The 22,219-nt window shown below is 35.7% G+C and overlaps 1 protein-coding gene across 2 annotated transcripts in view; it reads left to right on the top strand.

The window, feature by feature from the left end:
* sort1a (sortilin 1a) overlaps window positions 1–22,219 on the top strand; it is a 31,336-nt gene that overhangs the window by 5,688 nt on the left and 3,429 nt on the right. Inside the window, exons 1-14 of one of the 2 annotated variants that reach the window (XM_048172523.1) lie at window positions 3,047–3,065; window positions 6,240–6,299; window positions 10,837–10,910; window positions 11,788–11,890; window positions 12,653–12,814; window positions 12,894–12,967; window positions 14,209–14,258; window positions 14,379–14,506; window positions 16,414–16,558; window positions 18,793–18,948; window positions 19,025–19,131; window positions 21,074–21,176; window positions 21,469–21,640; window positions 21,882–22,072. In XM_048172523.1, the coding sequence (XP_048028480.1) occupies window positions 10,879–10,910; window positions 11,788–11,890; window positions 12,653–12,814; window positions 12,894–12,967; window positions 14,209–14,258; window positions 14,379–14,506; window positions 16,414–16,558; window positions 18,793–18,948; window positions 19,025–19,131; window positions 21,074–21,176; window positions 21,469–21,640; window positions 21,882–22,072 (1,423 nt within the window). In that variant the 5' untranslated portion in view covers window positions 3,047–3,065; window positions 6,240–6,299; window positions 10,837–10,878. Of the gene's footprint in view, window positions 1–3,046; window positions 3,066–6,239; window positions 6,300–10,836; window positions 10,911–11,787; window positions 11,891–12,652; window positions 12,815–12,893; window positions 12,968–14,208; window positions 14,259–14,378; window positions 14,507–16,413; window positions 16,559–18,792; window positions 18,949–19,024; window positions 19,132–21,073; window positions 21,177–21,468; window positions 21,641–21,881; window positions 22,073–22,219 lie in introns of those variants that run through there. The other variant, XM_048172522.1, reaches the window with a different exon arrangement.

The following is a 22,219-nucleotide window of genomic DNA, read 5'->3' as shown; positions in this document are numbered from 1 at the left end:
AGCACTTATTGAAGTCTATGCGCGAGACATCACTGCCATTGTCAGAGCGCGATCAGACCTCACTAAGCGAGTGCTGAACGCAGTTGGACATAATGGTGTATTAAGTGCATAAACGTTTGGAGTTAAAAATCATCATTTGTGTTGAAACAAAGAAACAAAGTCACCTACATCTTGGATGCACTGGGGGTAAGCAAATAAACATCAAATTTTCATTTTTGGGTGAACTATCCCTTTAAGTTTTGTTGAGTTGTGTTGACATAATAATGTTGATCATTACATCAACTTAATATTGTCTGTAATTTAAACTCAAGTTTCTGTGTTAATTTACTTTTTTTTTAAATTAAGTTGTAGTAACGTAATGAAATTGCCTTTAACTTCGGAAATTAGGCAGTGGATTTCTAGTTCCCAGCATGCTTTGCATAGGACTGGATAAGGAGAATAAATGTTGAAATGTTTGCATGTGCTATGATAGTTGTTGATTTGAACTGAAATAGATAAGATTAATTGGTTCCAGGGCTACAATTCTGGTAATTGGAGCGACTTAATTTTTTGAGTAATCAACTTAAAAATTTGTGTTTATACTACAAACTTTTAAGTTCCTCTTACTCAATGCAGCTTGTTGGTGGAACGTGCATTCACTCAGAGTTGTCATAACTCAAAAAAAAATAATGCAAACTGTTGTGTTAATTTTGTTGGTTTTTTGTTGAACCAACACTATTTTTTTAGAGTGTATATTAGGCTGCTGTCACTTTAAGACCTGACGCACGGATCCATTATACTGTTACACATGTTTTCTTTCTCAGCTGTTTACCTTCACTTAAAACATAACTGACTATGTTTACGTGAATACTCGCCAAGACCGGCATTTTGACATTATTTTGTGTGTAATTGACTGTTTAAGAGCAATAAGAAAAGAAAAGGAACTCAATTTAGTACTGAGAGGTGGCTTTATATGCGCAGGAATTAGTAAATCTGCAGGAATGAGTAAAATTATGCAGTCACACACCGAAATTCTAGTCCTGTAACACCAACAGTATTCATCTGGAGCAAATGAAACGAGTGAGTGAGGGGAGGCGGGTTTGTGTGTCAACTCACTGTCGAAGAGTTGAGAGAGTGAGAAAGCGCAGCTGGTGTCGTGTATCTATTGTGCGGAAAAAGAGTATTGAATGCGTTTCAGATATTTCAGTATCGATATGTATTGAAAAATCAAAAACACATTGCACTTAGTTTATTACTTCAGTTGCTTTTTTAAAAGACTACAATTGAAAAGTGTATATATTATATGTAAAATTCAACCCGCCAAAGTGGCTAGTATGAGTGACTGTGTTGAAATCGGGTTGGCGAGTGTTAATGTCAAGCCTTGAGTAATCCATCTCATTATTTTCTACAAGTATGTATAGAGGAGGAGAAATGAATCATTTTGATGTGTTCAGTTTATTTATTTATTTTTAAGCATGAAAACCTACTGTACTAACCAACAATCTATAAAGCATTACATCACCAAAGTGTGGACTCAAAATTGAACCATAAGTGTAGTATGAAGCCATAGAGTTTGTTTAGGGCCTTCCTTTGTGTTATGTGTTCTTTGGTCTTCTCCAAACTGAAGGAACATTGAATGTTCACAGTGTCTTCACATCACTCTTTAAGAAAGACTTGTTGGCATGGTGCAGGCCATTCTTGGCAAGCCTGTTTTGTTGGCCAGTATGGGATGTCAGCATGTTTCTTTCCTTCTGGTTTAAATATGGCAAGGAATGAAGAGGCAACCACTATATCCATTATTCAAAGACACATTATTGAGAAGGAACACTAGCCCTGGGGTTTAAGCAGGTGTTTTAGACATCTTGTTCTTGCTGCTCTAGAACACATGTACCATTCAGGGTCTGTTTTGAGGTGGGTTGCATCAGAAGAACGTCGGCTGGGTTGGTAACATGGAAACTTTTGTTCACACTTTGGATTGTGAGAGTGCAAATTTCCATTGGGCCTGGACGCTAGTGAGTTTCAAAAATGCTGCGGTTCTTTTGCTTCCCTGGACCTTGTATGGCTGCTTTTTAAGAAAAAGAAAAGAAAAAAAAAGAAGGAAAAAAGTGTAAAAATTGTAAGATGATGTCATCACTGAGGAGAAGTGAGAAACGGAGTATTCTGTGACATGGTCATTGATCTCCAGAGGCTTGGGAGGAATTGCAGAAATGCAGAGAGTATGTGATCCGCAGAAAGGAGTGCGGTGGAGGCCTCCTTAGACAAACATGTCCATATGAACTGTAAAAGAGTAGATGAGATACTCAATGGATCTGAATGTGTGTGGATGGGGTGTCATCATTTATCAAGTTTTTACTTTTATCTATTCCAGTTCTGGTTTGTGAGTGGTTTCTGTACCAAAACGCAATGCACTCCCAGCATCATAGAAAAATTTCACACTTTACCTTTTTAAAATCATACATCATTGATTGTATTCAATTGTGACTCTATTCCATGGTTGGTTTGCATTTTGATGTTTTGTAACATTTTTTTGTTTGTTTGTTTTATTTTTATTATTTTAATCATTTAGTTTGCTTGTGCCTATATGCAATTTGATGTTTTGTATTCGTAATAGGTTTTATTTTATTCTTTTTTAAATTCAATTGAATTTTATTTTTTACTTTTACAGCAATTTGGCATACTGTTCTTTCTAAATAAATTGCATTGCTATTGTCATTATTTTGACATTCATATTGAAGCTATTGTAATAAAAAAGCTATTTTTAATTACTTTTTAAATGCTTAAAGGTGCCCTAGAATTAAAAATTGAATTTATATTGGCATAGTTAAATAACAAGAGTTCAGTACATGGAAAAGACATACAGTGAGTTTCAAACTCCATTGTTTCCTCCTTCTTATATAAATCTCATTTGTTTAAAAGACCTCCGAAAAACAGGCGAATCTCAACATAACACCGACTGTTACGTAACAGACGGGGTGTACGCCCCAGTATTTGCATATGCCAGCCCATGATTGAGGCATAACACAAGGGGAGTTAGTATTACACAAGGGCAGAACGTCTGGATGTGCACTGCTGAATAATCAGACTAGGTAAGCAAGCAAGGAAAACAGCGAAAAATGGCAGATGGAGCAATAATAACTGACATGATCCATGATAACATGATATTTTTAGTGATATTTGTGAATTGTCTTTCTAAATGTTTCGTTAGCATGTTGCTAATGTACTGTTAAATGTGGTTAAAGTTACCATCGTTTCTTACTGTAATCACGGAGACCAGAGCCGTCGCTATTTTCATTTTTAAACACTTGCAGTCTGTATAATTCATAAACACAACTTCATTCTTTATAAATCTCTCCAACAGTGTGTAATGTTAGCCGTTAGCCACGGAGCATAGCCTCAAACTCATTCAATATCAAATGTAATACATCCAAATAAATACAATACTCACATAATCCGACGCATGCATTCAGTATGCATGACGAACACTTTGTAAAGATCCATTTTGAGGGTTATATTAGCTGTGTAAACTTTGTTTATGCTGTGATAGAGTCGAGAGCTCGGGAGGGGGCGGAGAGCGCAAGCATTTAAAGGGACCGCAACCTGAAATCGGCTCGTTTCTAATTATGCCCCAAAATAGGCAGTTAAAAAAATTAATTTAAAAACATCTATGGGGTATTTTGAGCTGAAACTTCACAGACACATTCAGGGGATACCTTAGACTTATATTACATCTTTTTAAAAAAAGTTCTAGGGCACCTTTAAGGTTTAGCATATTTTGCAACCAACCCTGTTACCACATTATTTTCCCCATTACAAAAAAAACACAAAAAAAAAAAACACCCAGGAATGTGTGGCTCTGTTCCAAAACTAGTGAACTGTCCACATAGGCACCATTTTAAGACACCATGAACGCTCCTGACACAAAGACTGTTCCAAATGTTAACAACATTACAAGCCAAAGTCTATGAAAGCACTGAGCAAAAAAAAAAAAAAAAAAAAGTACTCCCAGAATGCATTGCAACAAGCTCAGCTGACAAAGTCTGGTGTGTTGATTTTAATTAAGAATGTTGCAATTGTTATATTTTACTCAATAAGCATCTATACATATGCTGTTAGTCAAACACTATCGAAACTAGTTGAATTGAGTCTCCTGCGCATTTCATGTAAAGACTCACGGAATTGCTGTCAATTCAGAGCATCCAAATCGGTCACTTATGAGGTTCCATATCAGAGGCAAAAGCCTATGAAGTAATGTAGCAAGTAACCAGGCAGCTCACTAGCTTTTGGAAAAGAGCCCGTGTATGTGTGCTTGGACTTTCTTTATTCTTTTCCCTCCTTTTCTCTCCTACAATCTCTTTGACATCAGTTGCTCTCTTGTTCTCAGTGTGTGAGGCAGATGAAAATGTGGGGCATTCACTCTGTTCCTCGCGCATACACACACACACACACACACACACACACACACACCATCTGGGTCTCGCATTCCAGCGAGTGAAACTGAAAGGGAGGTTACACACTCGACTGACAGCGGGCCTGTCCTCTTAAACGTGCCCGTACACACACACACACACACATTTCCTAGCAGTGTGGGTCGGCTGACAGCGGCACAGCCATCTGTCGGATCAGCAGTGGTTTCTGTGTGCATGTCGCTACATGGTTCCGCTTCCCTGTGGACAGATAAATCCTAGCACTTGTGTTTTTCTTCCTAGAATCACCAGGATTTTTCTGATTAAGCACCGTAAATATGTTTGCTTAGTTGCCTTTTATTAGACATTGCTTTCTATTAGGCATTACTAACTTAAATTTAGTACATATTTAGCTGATTGGTGATCAGTTTAACTTCTTTCTTTAATGTCTCAGTTAATTTTCATGTAGTGATATAGAGTAATGAGATTAAATGAAGAAGTGCTATATACTGCTTTTCTGATTTTTCTCTAGATGAAAAGACACTAAGACTCGACTCGCATGTATTGTGTTTTAAAAGAAAAATCAACAGATTTAACACAATTATTTCTCTCCAAATTATCTGAGCAATGAATCTACATTAATTTTATAGCTCTTTACTTTTACAGTACATCAGCAATTGTGTTTTTATGTCTGATTTTGTCTTCAAAGAAAATATTTAGTAACTTGGAAGGTTTTACTGTCAAATCAAAAAATTGTTGATGCATTTAAGCTTGTTTCTGCCACTAAATAAAAAATAAAAAAGGTAATTGCAACTTTTTATCTCACAATTCTGACTTTTTTCTCAGAATTGCAAGATTTAAACTGGCTATTGCGAGTTATAAAGACTTTTTTTCTCGCAATTGCGAGTTTTTATTACGCAATTCTGACTTTTCTCATTTGCGTCTTATAAAGTCAGAATTGTGAGTTTATATCTCTCAATTCTGACTTTTTTTCTCAGAATTATTTATATCTCACAATTCTGACTTAAGTCAGAATTGTGAGATATACACTCGTAATTCTTAGAAATTCTATTTTCTATTCTTAGAAATTCTATTTTCCCTCACATTTTATATCACACAATTCTGACTTTATAACTCGCAATTGTGTTTATATCTTGCAATTCTGAGAAAAAAGTCAGAATTGTTGAGATATAAACTTGCAATTGCGAGGAAGAAAAGTCACAATTACACAAAAATCAATTTTTTTAAAATTTTTTATTTCATGGCGGAAACAAGCTTTCATACATTTGCAAACAAAATGTGCATATAAAATGTTGTTTGTTGTCTTTAATACAGCAATACATTTTCATTTCCAAGCACTTTTTTCCTCATATTAGCTTTATTTGTTGTATTTGTGTGACTACTTTCTGCTCTGTACTGGATGTTTCTTTATTTTAGCTATGTAAAGCTATGGTTTGGAGCTCTGTTTTCAGTCATTATTATTATTTCTTTTTTCTTTTCTTTTTTAATATATTTTTAGTCAGATTCCAGCCTGTAATCTCTTCCCTGTGGACTCAGTGAAAGCCTGTGGTGTTTAGTTTCACCACAGAAGCGCTCTGAAAACAAACCTGCATTAGGCAGAGAGAGAGAGAACAATATTAGAATAAAATAGATTTTAGAGCCCAAAGTGCGGTGATGTTAATAACAATGACCTGTTTTGTTTTAGATTGAATTTGTTTTGATTTATGCTGGATATTTTTAGAGGGAAAAAGTTCATGTTGACCGTGCAGGGATTATTAATATCACCCATCTACAAGATTTTAACTACACTGATTATTTGCAGTCATATTTCATTATGCCTCTGCGTCTCTTTTTCAGTATAACTTCAATGACCTGAGTGGCTCGGTGTCTCTGGCCTGGGTTGGAGACGGCACTGGGGTGAGTCAAATTATCTACAGGAATACAGTTCCATAGCATGAAAATTATCTAGTTTTAAATGCATCAAGTTTCTGTAAAATATGGGATCTTTGATCAATTGTAGATTTTTTTTTTTTTTTAATTTATTGTTATTATTAGCTCATTTTACTTAGTCCCATATTTTTTCTTTAAATATACACTACCGTTCAAAAGTTTGGGGTCAGTATGATTTTTAAAAAAAAATTTGATTCAGCAATGATGCATTAAATTGATCAAAAGTGACTGTAAAGACATTTATAATGTTACAAAAGATTTCTATTTTAAATAAATGCTGCTCTTTTGAACTTTCTATTCAAAGAATCCTGTAAAATGTTTTACAGTTTCCTCAAAAATATTAAGCAGTACATCTGTATTCAAAATGAACAATAATAAGAAATGTTTTTGAGCACCATATTAGCATTTTAGAATGAAATCAGCATATTAGAAAGATTTCTGAAGGATTGTGTGACACTGAAGACTATAGTATTCAGATTTGAATAATTTACAATGAAAATATATTTAAATAGAAAATAGTTGTTTAAAATTAAAAAAAAAAAAAAAAAAAAAAAATCTATATACTATACTGCGAGTGAGGTATAATGTAGTGTGTCATGCAAAATGGTATTTTGAGAAAACTGCCTCATCAGGTGTTATAATGTCACACCAGATGATTCAGGGGACTTGGTACCACAACTTAAATAAATGCATGGTTGCAAGTTAAAAATTCCAATTTATTGTTTTAATTAAACCTTTTTAAGTTTTGTTGAGTTGTGTTGACATAATAATGTGGATCATTACATCAACTTAATATCGTCTGTAATTTAAACTCAAGTTTCTGTGTTAATTTACTTTTTTTTTTTTAATTAAGTTGTAGTAACGTAATGAAATTGTCTTTAACTTCGGAAATTAGGCAGTGGATTTCTAGTTCCCAGCATGCTTTGCATAGGACTGGATAAGGAGAATAAATTTTGAAATGTTTGCATGTGCTATGAACTGAAATAGATAAGATTAATTGGTTCCAGGGCTACAATTCTGGTAGTTGGAGCGACTTAATTTTTTGAGTAATCAACTTAAAAATTTGTGTTTATACTACAGATTATTAAGTTCCTCTAACTCAATGCATTTTTCATACAATGAAAAATATATTTAAATAGAAAATAGTTGTTTAAAATTTGAATGTTACTGTGTATACTGTATTTTTGATCACATAAATACAGCCTTGATGAGCATAAGAGACTTCTTTAAAAAAAAAAAAAAAAATCTATATACTATACTGCGAGTGAGGTATAATGTAGTGTGTCATGCAAAATGGTATTTTGAGAAAACTGCCTCATCAGGTCTTATAATGTCACACCAGATGATTTTTCTTGTAATTACTTCAATCTGTGGGCTAGTTAAAGTAATTTACTATACTCGTAATAAACCCACCACAACATAGGAGTGTTTTTAATGTGGCACTAACAAAAAAATCATTGTATTTTTGTGTGAACAGCATCAAATCATTTGATAAAAAAATGAAAACTGCCACCTCAAAATTACTGACTTGCTGATGTCCTATAAAAATGTCATCTGATCTGTCTCATTGAATACAAACCACCCAAGTTGTGCAAATAATTTCGATATGTGAACACAGGAAAAACATCTTCATAGAAATGTAAAAATCGCATAGAAATATTTTGGCCCTGATTGAAATTTTCATCTACTTTGGGATTTGAACCAACAACCTTTGATTTATCCCAGTCCTTCTAATCCACTAGGTTACTGCCACTATGTTTACTAACCAGTAGCCGATCAAAAAAATGTGTAATTGTTCGTTTACCCCAAGTTTTTTATCCACTAAGCTGTTCTGTGGTCAGCTCCATGATCTGACTCACAGGAATGTGGCTCCTACAATCACACATCAATGTGAAACGAGAACGAGTGAATTACTGCTTCAGTGGCTGAAAGACTCTTCAGAGCCTGGCTTGACAAGACCTCAAACCGTCATTTAGGGCCAACAACACTGGAGGCTGACTCCGTCTCTTATAGAACTGAACCAAAGTGCAGCTGTAAAACATGTACAAGCTGTAATTACTCCTCCAGCACAGCCTTCACCCAACAACAACAACACTCCAATACATTTCTGTTAACTCTGTGCAAACATTTTCAAAGAGTGGGGTCTTTTGAGACACTTTTTCCACTTTTGAGGTGTCAGAGTTAGCGCCATTCTGGTAATTGCTTATTGCACCTTTAACGAATATTGTTCTAATAGTCCAGCTTTTTTTCAGGCACACAAAGGAGTTCCCACAAACCTTTCTATTGTAAGAAGAAACATGAAATGAAATTGTCCCTATTTACTTTTTTTAAAGACAGGATTTTGAGGTAGAACATCATGAAGTGTTCATCCTGTGTTTTAAATAACTTTTAGTTTACTTTTTCATTGTAGAAAGCATATAACTGGAAAAAAATCTGTGTAGTGTAGGATGAGTCATTAATAGTTTTGGTCCAATTTTCCCAGAAAGACCGATAGACTACGCTACTTATTTACTTTCTATGAAGTTAAGTGAAACAAAACAAAACAAAAAATGTATATATATAAAAAAAAATCAAAATAAACTACAAAATACAGCAGCCACACCATGTATCAAAATAAACTACTGTATTTTTGTATTTTAAAAATACTAAAAAATACTTTTACAGGGAAGCATTACATTTCTTTGCCGACCTTCCATCAATTGGCCTATTTGATCTACACCTTCACTATTACACTGACTCAGTTGATTAAGTAAACAATGTTTGATAGCAACAGCCTTTCTCTGCCTGAGTCATGCAATACATCTAACATATGCAATCAGTTAAAGGCACAATATGTACAGTAGGATTTTTGGATTCAAATATCCAAAACCACTAGAACAATGTTATATAATTTGTTGACTTGTGTACTTACATTATCCCAAATGTTTCCAAGAATGGTTAAATTCCAAGAATGTTTAAATCCAGAGAAATAAGCAGGATTTTAACCAGGACACGGGCTGTCTAATAAAACATATTATATATCTAATATGATAAGCAGTGCTGCGTTACCCCACATATGCTAGACCAAAAAAAAGTGGAAGCGGCGACTGAATAAGCAACCTCTATCAGTGAAAATGTACATATTGTGGCTTTAACAGATCAAATATTCACACATCCCTGTGATCTCCCAGATAAAGGTTAATTTTAAAGTAACCAACAGTTTAATGTTTAACAGTTTGTGAATGACTCATAATTGTATCCTAATTTAGTTACTTGGTGTTTGGTAACGAAGGGCCTACTTTGCATCAGCAACACTGACTCAATGACAAACAAGTCATTCATAAGAAGACAACTGATGGCACCTGTGTTCATAGCAACTAGTTTCTAACTAATTAATAAATTGATTGTTAATCATAAATATAGGGGGTTGCTGCTCGGTATAATAGTTTTCAAGAACATTATGTAAATTGGAAAACTATTTATTCTAGGCTACTAAAACGAAAACGAAAACTTAACATCTGTTGTGAACTCAACAAGTCTGGGCAAACTACTGAGTAGGCACCAATCAGAGGCCGCATTTTTATGATGTCATCATGTGGACTTCTTATAAAGTATTTTACAGTATTTTAAAACTGCAAAAATACAAAACTCTAAAGTATTTTGATACAAAATGCAAAGCCATTCTCATCAACCCTATCAAATACAAATTACAAAATACTATTTTGTATTTGAAATACGTATTTGAAATACATGTATCATAAATACTGCCCATCCCTTTTTATATATATATATATATATATATATATATATATACACGGCCATGACAGTCACTTAAATCAAAGTGATACAAACGATGAAAAGGTAGGAGTGCTGTTATCATTAGAATGTCGCACGGCTCTCAGCCAATCAGATTTGAGAACCAGAAAAAACTATTGTATGTATATATGTGTATATGTATGTATATATTTATTTAAAATATTGGCATATATAGATACCTTAAAAAGCTAATAGTCATGAACTAAAAGTCACCTGTGCTTTTGGTGGGTTATTTCTTATAAACGGCTAATCAGAAATGTTTCATTTTAATCTTTCATTCAAATATTATAAATTATTCTGCCTCTGAAACTACTTTCATTTTTTAGCTGATATCACCTAGACTGTGTGGATTATTGGTGAATGTTAATTATTAATTTATTCTCGGGAAATGTGTCACATTATGAAAGCAAAATGGATTGCAAATACCATTTCATGTTGACTTAAGGATTAGAGACAGGAGTTAAATGAGAACAAGGCACCGACCAATCAGAATCTTCTCTGCAAGCAGCAAGTGCCTGATCTTGAGTGATGGCTGGATAAATCAAGTGTGAAGGGTGAGATTGTGGCTGTGCTCAAGTCCAGGCATGTGTCCCGCGGTATCTCGGCCGAGCCAGAGTTTAAATCTCTATGAATGCTTCACTGCACTGCGAGTTTCTGAGTCATTCACATGCACATGCTATAATATTCACTGTGTCCTCCTCCTGTGCAGATACTGCTGGTGCTGACCACATTCCAGGTTCCTCTTTTTATCATGCGGTTTGGTCAGTCCAGACTGTACAGAAGGTAAGAGTGTCTTTTAGGACAGCATCCAAGCTCTTGCTAGAAGAATTGAGTTTTTAAGGCAAGACAGTCCAGGTTAATAGGGTAAAAATACAAAAACTAATAGACGTACCATACTTTCCAAAATTTTTTGCATTACAAGTTGTCTGAAATGTTATGTTTAAATATGTAAATTAGGCATTGTCTAATTAAATATGCACCAATTTGCATAATTATTCAGAACAGAAATCTGAGCATTGTACAAAGCCAGGTTCATTTATTTATTTTTTTTGTTGAACATATTAGATTCAAAAGTTTTTACAGAGAGTTTTCATATCTCTTTTTATCACTCCATAAATCAGAGAATTCTGTCAACAGAGAAAATAATAATAATTTTCACAATGCTTTAGGAATAAAATGTTGTATAAAGTCAGGCAAATGATTTATTAACAAAACCCTCTGTAAAAACCTTCAGAATATTCAGTAGATAGAAATAAATCTGTAATGTCTGATGCATGTAAGTGCTGCTGAGATGAAGATTCCTGGCTCAGTGCATGAGAAAAAAAAACTATTTTAGAAAACATACTTTAAAGAGTTGAATTGTAATTGAAATCTACAGACACAAATAGATAAAGAGCAATCATATAAACACTTTAATGTGTATTTTGGATGTTTTTTATCCACTAGTCTAAGACAACACATTATGAAAAGCCAAAAGCCCAAAATCTAAATATTTGTCTTTTTGTCTCACAAGTGTCTTGCCCTAAAAACACGAGTGTAATGAGTCCTTCTTCGTCCAGTGCTGTGTTTGCTCAGTATAAATGTTGGTACACATTTGGTTGGTTTTTTTGTTTAGCTGTATCACATGATCCATAACTCCCCCTTATCTCTTCTGGGTCAGTGAAGACTATGGAAAGACATTCCAGGACATCACCGACCTCATTAACAACACCTTCATACAGACAGAGTTTGGCATCGCAATCGGTCCCGAAAACTCTGGGAAGGTGAATATTTACTTCTCTGCTGTAATGTTGAACTGTTCTGAAAGGAATATTCCAGGTTGTAATGTATATGGACTTGGAATTTTGACGTGTACACACACAAGCAAACAAGTTCATACAAGTGGAAAGTTGTGTCACCTCAAAAGGATGAGCTTTAGTAACAAACACATACACTACCATTCAAAAGATTGGAGTCATTTTTTTTTTAAGAAATTAATACTTTTATTCAGCAAAAATGGCAGTAAAGACATTTATTTCATATATTTCATTTAAGACATATATGTTTCTTTTTCAAATAAATGCTGTTCTTTTGAACTTTATATTCATCTTTATATTCCACATAAATATCAAGCAGCACAACTGTTTTCAACATTGATAATAATATGAAATATTTCTTTAGAACCAAATCAGCATATTAGAATAATTTCTGAAGGATCATGTGACACTGAAGACTGGAATAATGATGCTGAAAATTCAGCTTTGCATCACAGGAGTAAATTACATTTTAAAATATATTCAAATTGAAAACAGACTTTACTGTGTTTTTGATCAAATAAATGCAGCCTTAGTGAGCATAAGAGACTAGACTTCTTAGAGAAGCATAAGTGTATTTACTGAGCTTACTTACAAATGCATTAAAATGATTATCTCTGATTGACATGTACGATCAAAAAAACCTTCTTTCAATAACTGAACAATAAGTTCAGTGATCACTGATGTAATTTTTTAATTAATTACTGAACAGGACCCTGATCTGTCCCACAGGTGATCCTCACAGGTGATCTAACCGAGGGGAGAGTCACCAAAATATTCCGTTCAGTTGATTTCGGCAAAAGCTTTGTGACCTCTGAGCTTCCATTCCATCCATTAATGCAGATCACATACAATCCCAGAGACGGCAACATACTCATGGTCTACAGCATCAATGTAAGACCTCTAATTAGACATTTCCTTTCTGTTTTGTGCAAAAAGAGCATGTACTAATGCTGTTTTCTTCTTGTTTCAGTATGACTTATGGCTGTCCGAGGACTTCGGCGCCAGTTGGAGGAAGATCCATGAGACTGTTTGTCTTGTGAAATGGTATGACTGTAAACACGCAGTACATAAATGAATCAGTAACAACAATCTCATGTAGCCAGAATTTTCTACTGGCAATGTCTGGGCCATATTGCAGCTCATTCTGGCCTACCATCTGAAGGAACAAAGTTTGCTTTTATGTGATATTTAATGGCAGGTAAATATGAAATTTGATATAACTCTGGGTGCAAAGAAGATGTGCGACCAAGTGTCTCAAACTAAACTCGTTAATATATCTCCAAGATTAAATGTCATGAACCCTGCAGCCTGGGAACTTGTAAATACAACTTTGCTTCCCATTTGATAAAAAGCTGTGCATCGATCCCGACTGCCAGAAATAGCACAGAGCTGTCGGTGCCGATAGCCTCGTGGGCAGCGCGCTAACATATAGCGCCGTTGCGCTTCGGCCGACCCGAGTTTGAGTCCCGGCTCACAGACCTTTCCCAATCCTGTCCCCCAATCTTTCTCCCACCTCGCTTCCTGTCCACTCTGTACTATCCTATCATAATAATAAATGCAAAAATCACCAAAAATAAATCTTTAAAGAAATAGTACAGAGCTAAACATTCATGTTATAGCATGCAGCTTTGGTATTTTTGTGTGAAATTTGCAAGAGTTATTCATCCAAAAAGTAATTTTTGTTCTTCATTGTGATTGGTCAGTGTGTGTCCAAGTGCTGAAAGGTTCTGATGTAACAATTTGATGCGGGTAAGAATCTCATCACTGCCTAGATCTAATTTAGATTTAATTGTTTTAATAACAGTTCATTTCTCTTGATTGTCAAATGGAGCAAAATCTATTGCGATTACATTTTTGCAATGTGTGCATTGGGTTTGAGGTTAGGATTCTCAGAGCAGAATATAATTCATTCTGTCTGTTTATCTTTGTATCAAATTAGAGCTTTTTTCTTGGAACGTATGGTTTTGAAATGGCCCAGAATTATTTACTTTTTCGGTCAAAAACAAAATCCCTTAGGCAGAATGTTTGAGGTTTTGTTTTCATTACCCAAAAAAGAACATAAAAGCACCACAAAATGCATTATAAAGCAACTTTCATTTTGCACGAGCTATTCCTTTGAGGTTTACAATCCGAACACTGGTCTCATTTGATTTCTTACACTGAAGAAACTGAGGTCTTTGGTTAGATCTGAAGTAAGGAATGTCCTTAGCTTTTGTTTGCAGTGGTGAACTCAGCATGGATGGATGGAAATTTCTGATTGTATATCTGTTTGAATGTCATTTCAGGGGAAATGATGACACCATTTTCTTAACTACAAATCCCAATGGATCCTGCAGTGAGTGGCTTTGTTATAGCCCCATCGTTTGAATAATGCTGCAAATAAATAGATGCTTCCTGCTTATTGTTTGTCATTCAGGCATATTTTTGAATTTCACTTTCTCTCTCTTTCTCTCAGGTGACCGGGGAAAGTTGGAATTGAAAAAATCATTAGACTATGGCAGAACATTTAAAACTATTGGAAGCAGGATTTATTCCTTTGGCTTGGGTGGACGCTTTGTTTTCGCCTCAATCATGACCGACTCGGTGAGCTCTCTTAAAATCTTAATGTGTCGTTCTATTACAAAACCTTGTGTACTGCCCACTTAGATAACATTTTTAGTAGTGGTGGGCATAGATTAATTTTTTTAATCTAGATTAATCTAGATTAATTTTGAAATTAATCTAGATTAAAATGGCTCATTTGAATTCTGCCGAAGATATTCAGAATATGTGAGATACCCAAATTGTCCCTACGTCCCAATGTCCGTACTATCCATCCTAAATAGTATGTGAGATTAAAATAAGTGTGTCCCAAAGCATAGTATGTTGAAATGAGTATGCCAAAAGTTCCCGGATGGTCTACTATTTCCGGTAGATTTTCGAAGTGTGGATCCGTGCACACTATAAAGGCTAATATTGCCCACAACCCATTGCGCGTTGGACGCGGATTCAGTTCAGAACTACAAACATGAGTAAAAAGTGTTAAAAAAACTACAAAACATGGCGAATATGCACGATCGACACTGAGAGGTTGTTTGAGTGACTAATAATCAGTTCAAATTGATAGAAAATATTTATTTAATGTTATACGTGTTATTTTTCATCTGCAAATACCAATGTGTACTTTTATAAAGATCTGATTGGCCATTAACTTTTAAATGCATCATTATGCATTAATATGAGGAGAGTTCTCCACATGAAAGACTCGCGACTGCAGCATTTCACTCTGATACGGTAGGAAATTAGCTAAATGAAATGTGGAGGATGTAAGATGATTGACAGGGCAGTTTACGGTGACTGGATGCGGCAGAGAGCAAAGACGCAATTGTATGACGTGATAGTATGTCCCAAAGCTTGTCTACTCTTTTGCTACACACTCAAAAGTAAGTACTTTTTGTTCACAGAAACAGTACATACTTTTAGGGCGTAGTATAAGTAGGCGAATTGGGACGCAGCAAATGACTAAAAGTAATCCGCCATTTTGTCCGAAAAAGCAGATAGGAGTTAGAAGATTAACCTCGGTGGAGTTAAACTTTTGTATATTATATTTTGTATATTGACATCTTTCCGCGTTTGAAACAACATTGATTCTCATGTTCATTCATGTTTATTTGATGCTATAAATGGACTCGTAGTAAGAGATGATCGGTTTACGAGCCTCTTGAGTGGAGGCATTACAGCAATCTGTCACGACCATGGTCACGACACATTAAAGAAAACGGGTTTTATTGTTTGAATTTCTTAAAAAACTACACAGTTTTAAAGCTGGGACTTAGTTAAATATCATAAGTAACCTGCTCTGTCTTGTCTGTCGACGTGTTGTCAGTGTCCTCTTTGCTCCGTGATGCATTAATCACTGTGTGTGGCATGACAGCGCCACGGCTTGTCGGACAAAGCAACAGTAACTAAGGGGGGCGGGTCTTTGCGAAGGGTCAGTTCGGCTAGGTAGGTATACATCCGCGCTAAACTATCAAGGTGAAAGTCATCATAGCTTGCCTAGTATAGACCCAGCTCCCAACCCAACTTTGAGAATAGATTAACGGCGATATTTTTTTTATCGCCCGATAAGAGTCTCACGTTAACGCCGATAACGGCCCACCACTAATTTTTAGACATCATAGATCATTTCTTTAGACATAATTTTAGAGCCTTTTTTTAAAATCACTGCATGTACACTACCGTTCAAAAATTTGGGTCTCGTGTTTCTAAAGGAAGTCTCTTATGCTCACCAAGGCAGCATTTATTTGGTCAAAAATACAGTAAAACAGTAATATTGTGAAATATTATTACAATTTAATGTGTTTTCTATTTTAAGATCTTTTGAAATGTATTAAAGCTGGCCAAGTAGGCTGTATGTAGCAAGGCATCTCAGATTTTTGACCAGAGCTGTAGTGTGTTGTGTAAGGTTGAAATCACATACAGATGTCAAAAACACTTATTTTCTTTTGCAGGGTTCCACACGCATGATTCACGTCTCAGTAGATCAGGGGGAGACATGGGACATGGCTCAGCTTCCCACCGTTGGCCATGAACAGTTCTACTCCATTCTAGCAGCAAACAACGATATGGTCTTCATGCACGTAGATGAACCTGGAGGTGAAGCCCATGTTTATTGTTCAGGAAAATCAATGTCCAATATATTTAAAAAAGTGTTGCTATGCAATATCCAGATATGGATCATGTTGCTTAGACTTGAGGTTTGGTTCAGTGTTATTTTTGTATTGTTTATACTATTATAGTATTTATTAATATTTTTAATTAGATTTTATTTTAGTTTTAGTGCTTCAACATAATCTTATTTAATTTTGGGCAGTGGCCAAGGCAAAATTTCTATTTTTTTTTTTTAATGTAGTATTTTTATATTTTATTTTAATTCAGCCTTATTTCATTTTTTTTAATAGTTTTAGTTTTAGTTAACAATATAACACTGATTTGTATTTTGCATATGTTTTGAAAACCTTAAAAATGAGAAAACATGAAAAAAAGATGACTGTTCATACATGAATTTTCTGTGCTACGCACATAATTTCATATATTCTAGACAATATGGACCCTTTTCATGGACTGTGATGACACGTTTCCAAGGTTTTCAACATCGCAAATCTAGTAAAGTTTTTTGCTATACTTACCTTGGCAGAAAATGACAAAAAGGTGTTTCCAATACAACAGCAAATTTCACGTCCATCTCTCTTCTGACTGCTGTAATCAATCTGTATATTTTTTCCCTGTTTTGGAAAGTCGTACAAATGCTATCACAGATTTTTTTCTTTGGTTATTAGAGCAAATACAAATACTAAAATTACATTTGCTGTCATCTCTATTTCACCTCTATATAAATTTACGCAACTATGATGACTTCTGCTTCTGAGAACTCCGGAAATGTGAAAAGGGTCCATTATATGAATTTGTAATTTGTAGGGCTGTCAAACGAATAATTAAGCTTATTAAAAAATAAGTTTGCCTAATATATGTGGGTGTACTGTGTGTAATTATTATGTACATATAAATACAAACACATTCATGTATATATTTGAGAAATATTTACAAGTATTTTTATATAAATACAAATATTTTGTACATAAATAACATATTTCTCTTAAATATATACATTAATTTGTGTGTATTTATATATGCATATTAATTACGCACAGTACTCACACATATATTATGCAAACTCAAACTTTTATTTTGTATGCGATTAATTGTGATTAATCGTTTGGCAGCCCTAGTAATTTGTAGCTGTGGTAGATTTCCCCTACGCACCTGACTTAAGTTTACCTGGGGCGTCTCCAGTCGACACCCGAGCATCTACAGTCGACACTCAATATTTATACTCTATCACTGCGCCTACAGTCGACAACTGGCTTTGAGTCAGGTGACGTCTCGACCTGCTTGAACCCTAGCACTTGGAAATTAGGTCTTTAGTGTTCCCAAACTTGCAGCAGATAATGCCTTAGAATATGCTTTAATCACGACCAGAGGACCTCATATCAATCACAGAGAATCCCACAGCAAAAAGAATACAACAGTTTATACAGGATAGGAGCATGGCAAATCATTCTACAATATGATTGGTTCCAACCCTTCTGTTACTAAGTAAAAACAAATTTAGATCTCCCCAAATCATGGATTTATTAGTTTGTTGATTACTCAAAATGTCATGGGGCTATTTTAAGGTGCTTTTGCACCGAATAGTTCTAGGAACTCAGTTATAAGAACTAGCCACTACTGGGCCATGTTCCTGGTTGCATTCGCACCGGGAATAGGGAACTCTGAAGCCCACGACACACAACAAACACAGCTCTGATCACGGCATCCTCCATCCACCAGTTTTTAGCGTTTGCATGCTTAAAGACGCCGCTGTCGGTCGCTTCTATTCCCAGTGCGAATGCAACCAGGAACATGGCCCGGGGGAGAAATTAGTTCTCTGGGAACTGTCCTAGTGGCTATAGTTCCTATAACTGAGTTCCTTGAATTATTTGGTGCAAAAGCCCCTTTAGTTCCCCCAAAAGGAGTTCCTAGTTCCTGCGGTGCGAACATGGGAAAATCCGGGTACTTCAGCCAATAGTTTTAGGAACTATGAAAAGGTTCCTCTGGTGCGAAAGCCCCTATATTTAGCTGTCCCTACGTTTCATTTCTCCTTTTGTTATATTAAGATATGATTCAGACATGCACTGTCTTTGGCCCAACGTTTGAGACATTTAGGTTTCAAAAGCATATAAATATTATTATTGCAAGAAAAATTAATGTTAGTTATGATTAATTAAAAATTCCATCACATAACCATGACATCAGAACCTGGGTACTAACAATTGTTTTTACTCAATCAGACTCAGGTGTTGGTACCATATATGTGTCTGATGACCGAGGTACAGTGTTTTCCAAGTCTCTGGAACGCCATTTGTACACCACTACGGGCGGAGACACCGACTTCACCAACATCACCTCTCTGAGGGGCGTATATATGACCAGTGTGCTCGCCGTGGGTAAGGCTGTGACTGCATTCATAACAACACATTTATACAAATCTCATATTTGCTGATGTGTATCTTCCCTCTTCAGATGGCTCTGTGCAGTCAGTGATCACATTTAATCAAGGTGGAGGGTGGCGACCACTGCAGAAGCCCTGGAACGGAGTGTGTGACTCCACAACCGAACACCCAGACAAAGTGAGGGCCACACATAAAAACAGCACAGCCACAATCTGAACTTGCATAAATCATGGAGAAGTGGTATAGCAGAGCTAGTAATCAGAAGGTTTCTGGTTTGTTCCCTTTAAAAAACAACTAGCAAGCAATTATTATTATGTCCTTGAGCTAGGCAGTTCCTCCAGGGAGATTTGCAATGTAATATGTTCATAGCTATAAAAGAAAATCCATCAGTCTTGGACATGTGCTGATAAATACAGACTTTCATATTGTGTTTATTTTGTGTAAACATTTAAGGGTTAGTTCACCCAAAAATGAAAATTATGTCAATAATGACTCACCCTCATGTCGTTCATCTTCGTAACACAGTTTAAGATATTTTAGATTTAGTCCGAGAGCTTTCTGTCCTTCCATTGAAAATGTGTACGGTAGACTGTCCATGTCCAGAAAGGTAATAAAAACATCATCAAAGTAGTCCATGTGACATCAGTGGGTTAGTTAGAAGTTTTTAAAGCATCTAAAATACATTTTGGTCCAAAAATAACAAAAACTACGACTTTATTCAGCATTGTCTTCTCTTCCGGGTCCGTTGTATATCCGCTTTCACTCCACAGTGACGCTGCTTCTTCTTCTTCTTCGTTTCTGTTTTACGGCGATTGGCATCCAGCTTATTGGTGCATTACCGCCCCCTTCTACTCTGGACAGTGATGCTGATGATGTGTTATGTAGTGCGCCCGAGCTTCGTTTACAGAGGGAGACGCACGCTGTATTCAAGCTATTCTACATTGTTTGTATTTTGGTATTGCTATATTTTTTAAAATGGTGCGTAGGTGTGCATGTCGCGGATGTCCTAATCGCGTCACTGTCCAGAGCAGAAGGGGGCGGTAATGCACCAATAAGCTGGATGCCAACCGCCATAGAAGAAGAAGAAGCAGCGTCACTGTGGAGTGAAAGCGGATATACAACAGACCCGGAAGAGAAGACAATGCTGAATAAAGTCGTAGTTTTTGTTATTTTTGGGCCAAAATATATTTTCGATGCTTCAAAAAATTCTAACTAACCCACTGATGTCACATGGACTACTTTGATGATGTTTTTATTACCTTTCTGGACATGGACAGTATACCGTACATACATTTTCAATGGAGGGACAGAAAGCTCTAAATCTAAAATATCTTAAACTGTGTTCCGAAGATGAAAGGAGGTCTTACAGGTTTGGAACGACATGAGGGTGAGTCATTAATGACATAATTTTCAATTTTGGGTGAACTAACCCTTTAAGGACAAAAGCACAAAACTAGCAAACATTTGGGGCCAGATTTAGTAACGGCTTGCAGGGTTATTATTGCGACTGACTCTATTGCTTATGCATTTGTAGGAGTTTCAGACGCAAAATGTATGGGAGGAGAGTATTTAAATGAATCAAGGTGATTTACTAAGGTTTGCGCTAGTCACTGTACTGGTATTTGCGGCATTATTTACCGCCCAAAAAAAGCATGTCTTAAACCATACACTAATTTGCATTGCTCTTGGTAGATTGCGTTGGTCATTATGGAAATGATCCGGCTGCGTCTGTGTTCTTTAATTTGTCAGTAGATTACGCGCAGAACTTTCCACTCCCATCTATGCTTTTTTAGAATTACGCTCTCACGCTAGTTTGCCCTGTTTAGTAAATCTGGCCCTTGGTCTCTTTGGCCATAAAAGGATAGATTGGCAATATAACACATGTCCAGAATTTGTTGCATCAGAGTCATTATTATTGTTGTTAAGATCTTTCTAAGAGCTTAAAATAGTACATTTCTAAGAGCTTTCTCTGAGCTAAAATACTTGGCATTGTGAAACCGCAGTAATTCTTTAAAGTTGCCTCTTCTGTTGTGGGCATGTTCTTCATATTCAAATCATGCAAAACTGCAGTGTGTGTGTGATTTCATGTTAATCTCATATGCATCTCTTTCTTCTGCAGTGTAGTCTGCATATTCACGCGTCCTACAGCATCTCTATGAAACTGAACGTGCCCATGCAGCCCCTCTCAGAGCCAAATGCAGTGGGACTTATCCTGGCACATGGTGATTACTGCCCACATTCTGCATCACATGTCTTTCTAGAAGGCAGAACTATCACTGACTCACATTCAGTGTAAACCTTTTTTATAACCATCTTTATTTTATTTATTTTGTTTTATGCTTATACAAAAAAAAAAAAAAAAAACGACTGTGATTTTAGTATAGCTAATCCCCCAAACTCCATCATTTTTAATTTCTGTAATTTAAGTAATTATATATATATTTTAGGATTGTTTTACTGTTTCACGCTGCATTTCTGTGACTCACGTCTCTTTTCAATCTGCTCTTTCACCAGGGAGTGTGGGAGGTGCAGTTTCTGTGCTTTCTCCAGACGTGTACGTGTCAGATGACGGAGGTTACACATGGTTTCGGGCATTAAAAGGCCCCCATCACTATGCCGTTCTGGATTCAGGAGGACTGCTGGTAGCGGTGGAGCACAACCCCTCACACCCCATATCACAGATCAAGTGAGCTTTCTGTTTAACATTACTGTATGTTTATAGTGATTTGACCTCAGCATGTGAGATAAATGATCCAAAGTTATAACAAATGAAACACTAGTGATGCCCTGTTTACTTAAGTGGTTTTGTCTGGAAAATAGTCTAAAATGTAATTGATTTAGTAATAAATTAACAATAAAAAAAATTATGTAAAAGTAATATGTAAATATATATGTATACTTTTTTTTTTTTTTTTTTTTTTCACTAGATTTTCCACTGATGAAGGTCAGTGTTGGCATGTATATAATTTCACTGATGAGCCAATATACTTCACTGGCCTGGCATCAGAACCTGGTGCCCGCTCCATGAATGTCAGCCTGTGGGGCTACAGAGAAACCATCCTGAATCAGTACTGGGTTTCTGTCACAGTCGACTTCAGGCAGTTGCTTTCTAGAGACTGTGAGTGGCCTATATTTCAAAAAAGCATTATATAAACTACTATACAAATATATAGAATCCCATCGTTTACCATTATGGTATGCACACATCTATTAGCTTCTTAAAATGTGTAAACATTGCCCTGAAATGACCAAATACTCATTCTGC

Source organism: Megalobrama amblycephala, linkage group LG21 (assembly GCF_018812025.1).
Source record: "Megalobrama amblycephala isolate DHTTF-2021 linkage group LG21, ASM1881202v1, whole genome shotgun sequence".
NCBI classification, from domain to species: Eukaryota; Metazoa; Chordata; class Actinopteri; order Cypriniformes; family Xenocyprididae; genus Megalobrama; species Megalobrama amblycephala.
This window is presented reverse-complemented; position numbering and strand designations above follow the sequence as displayed.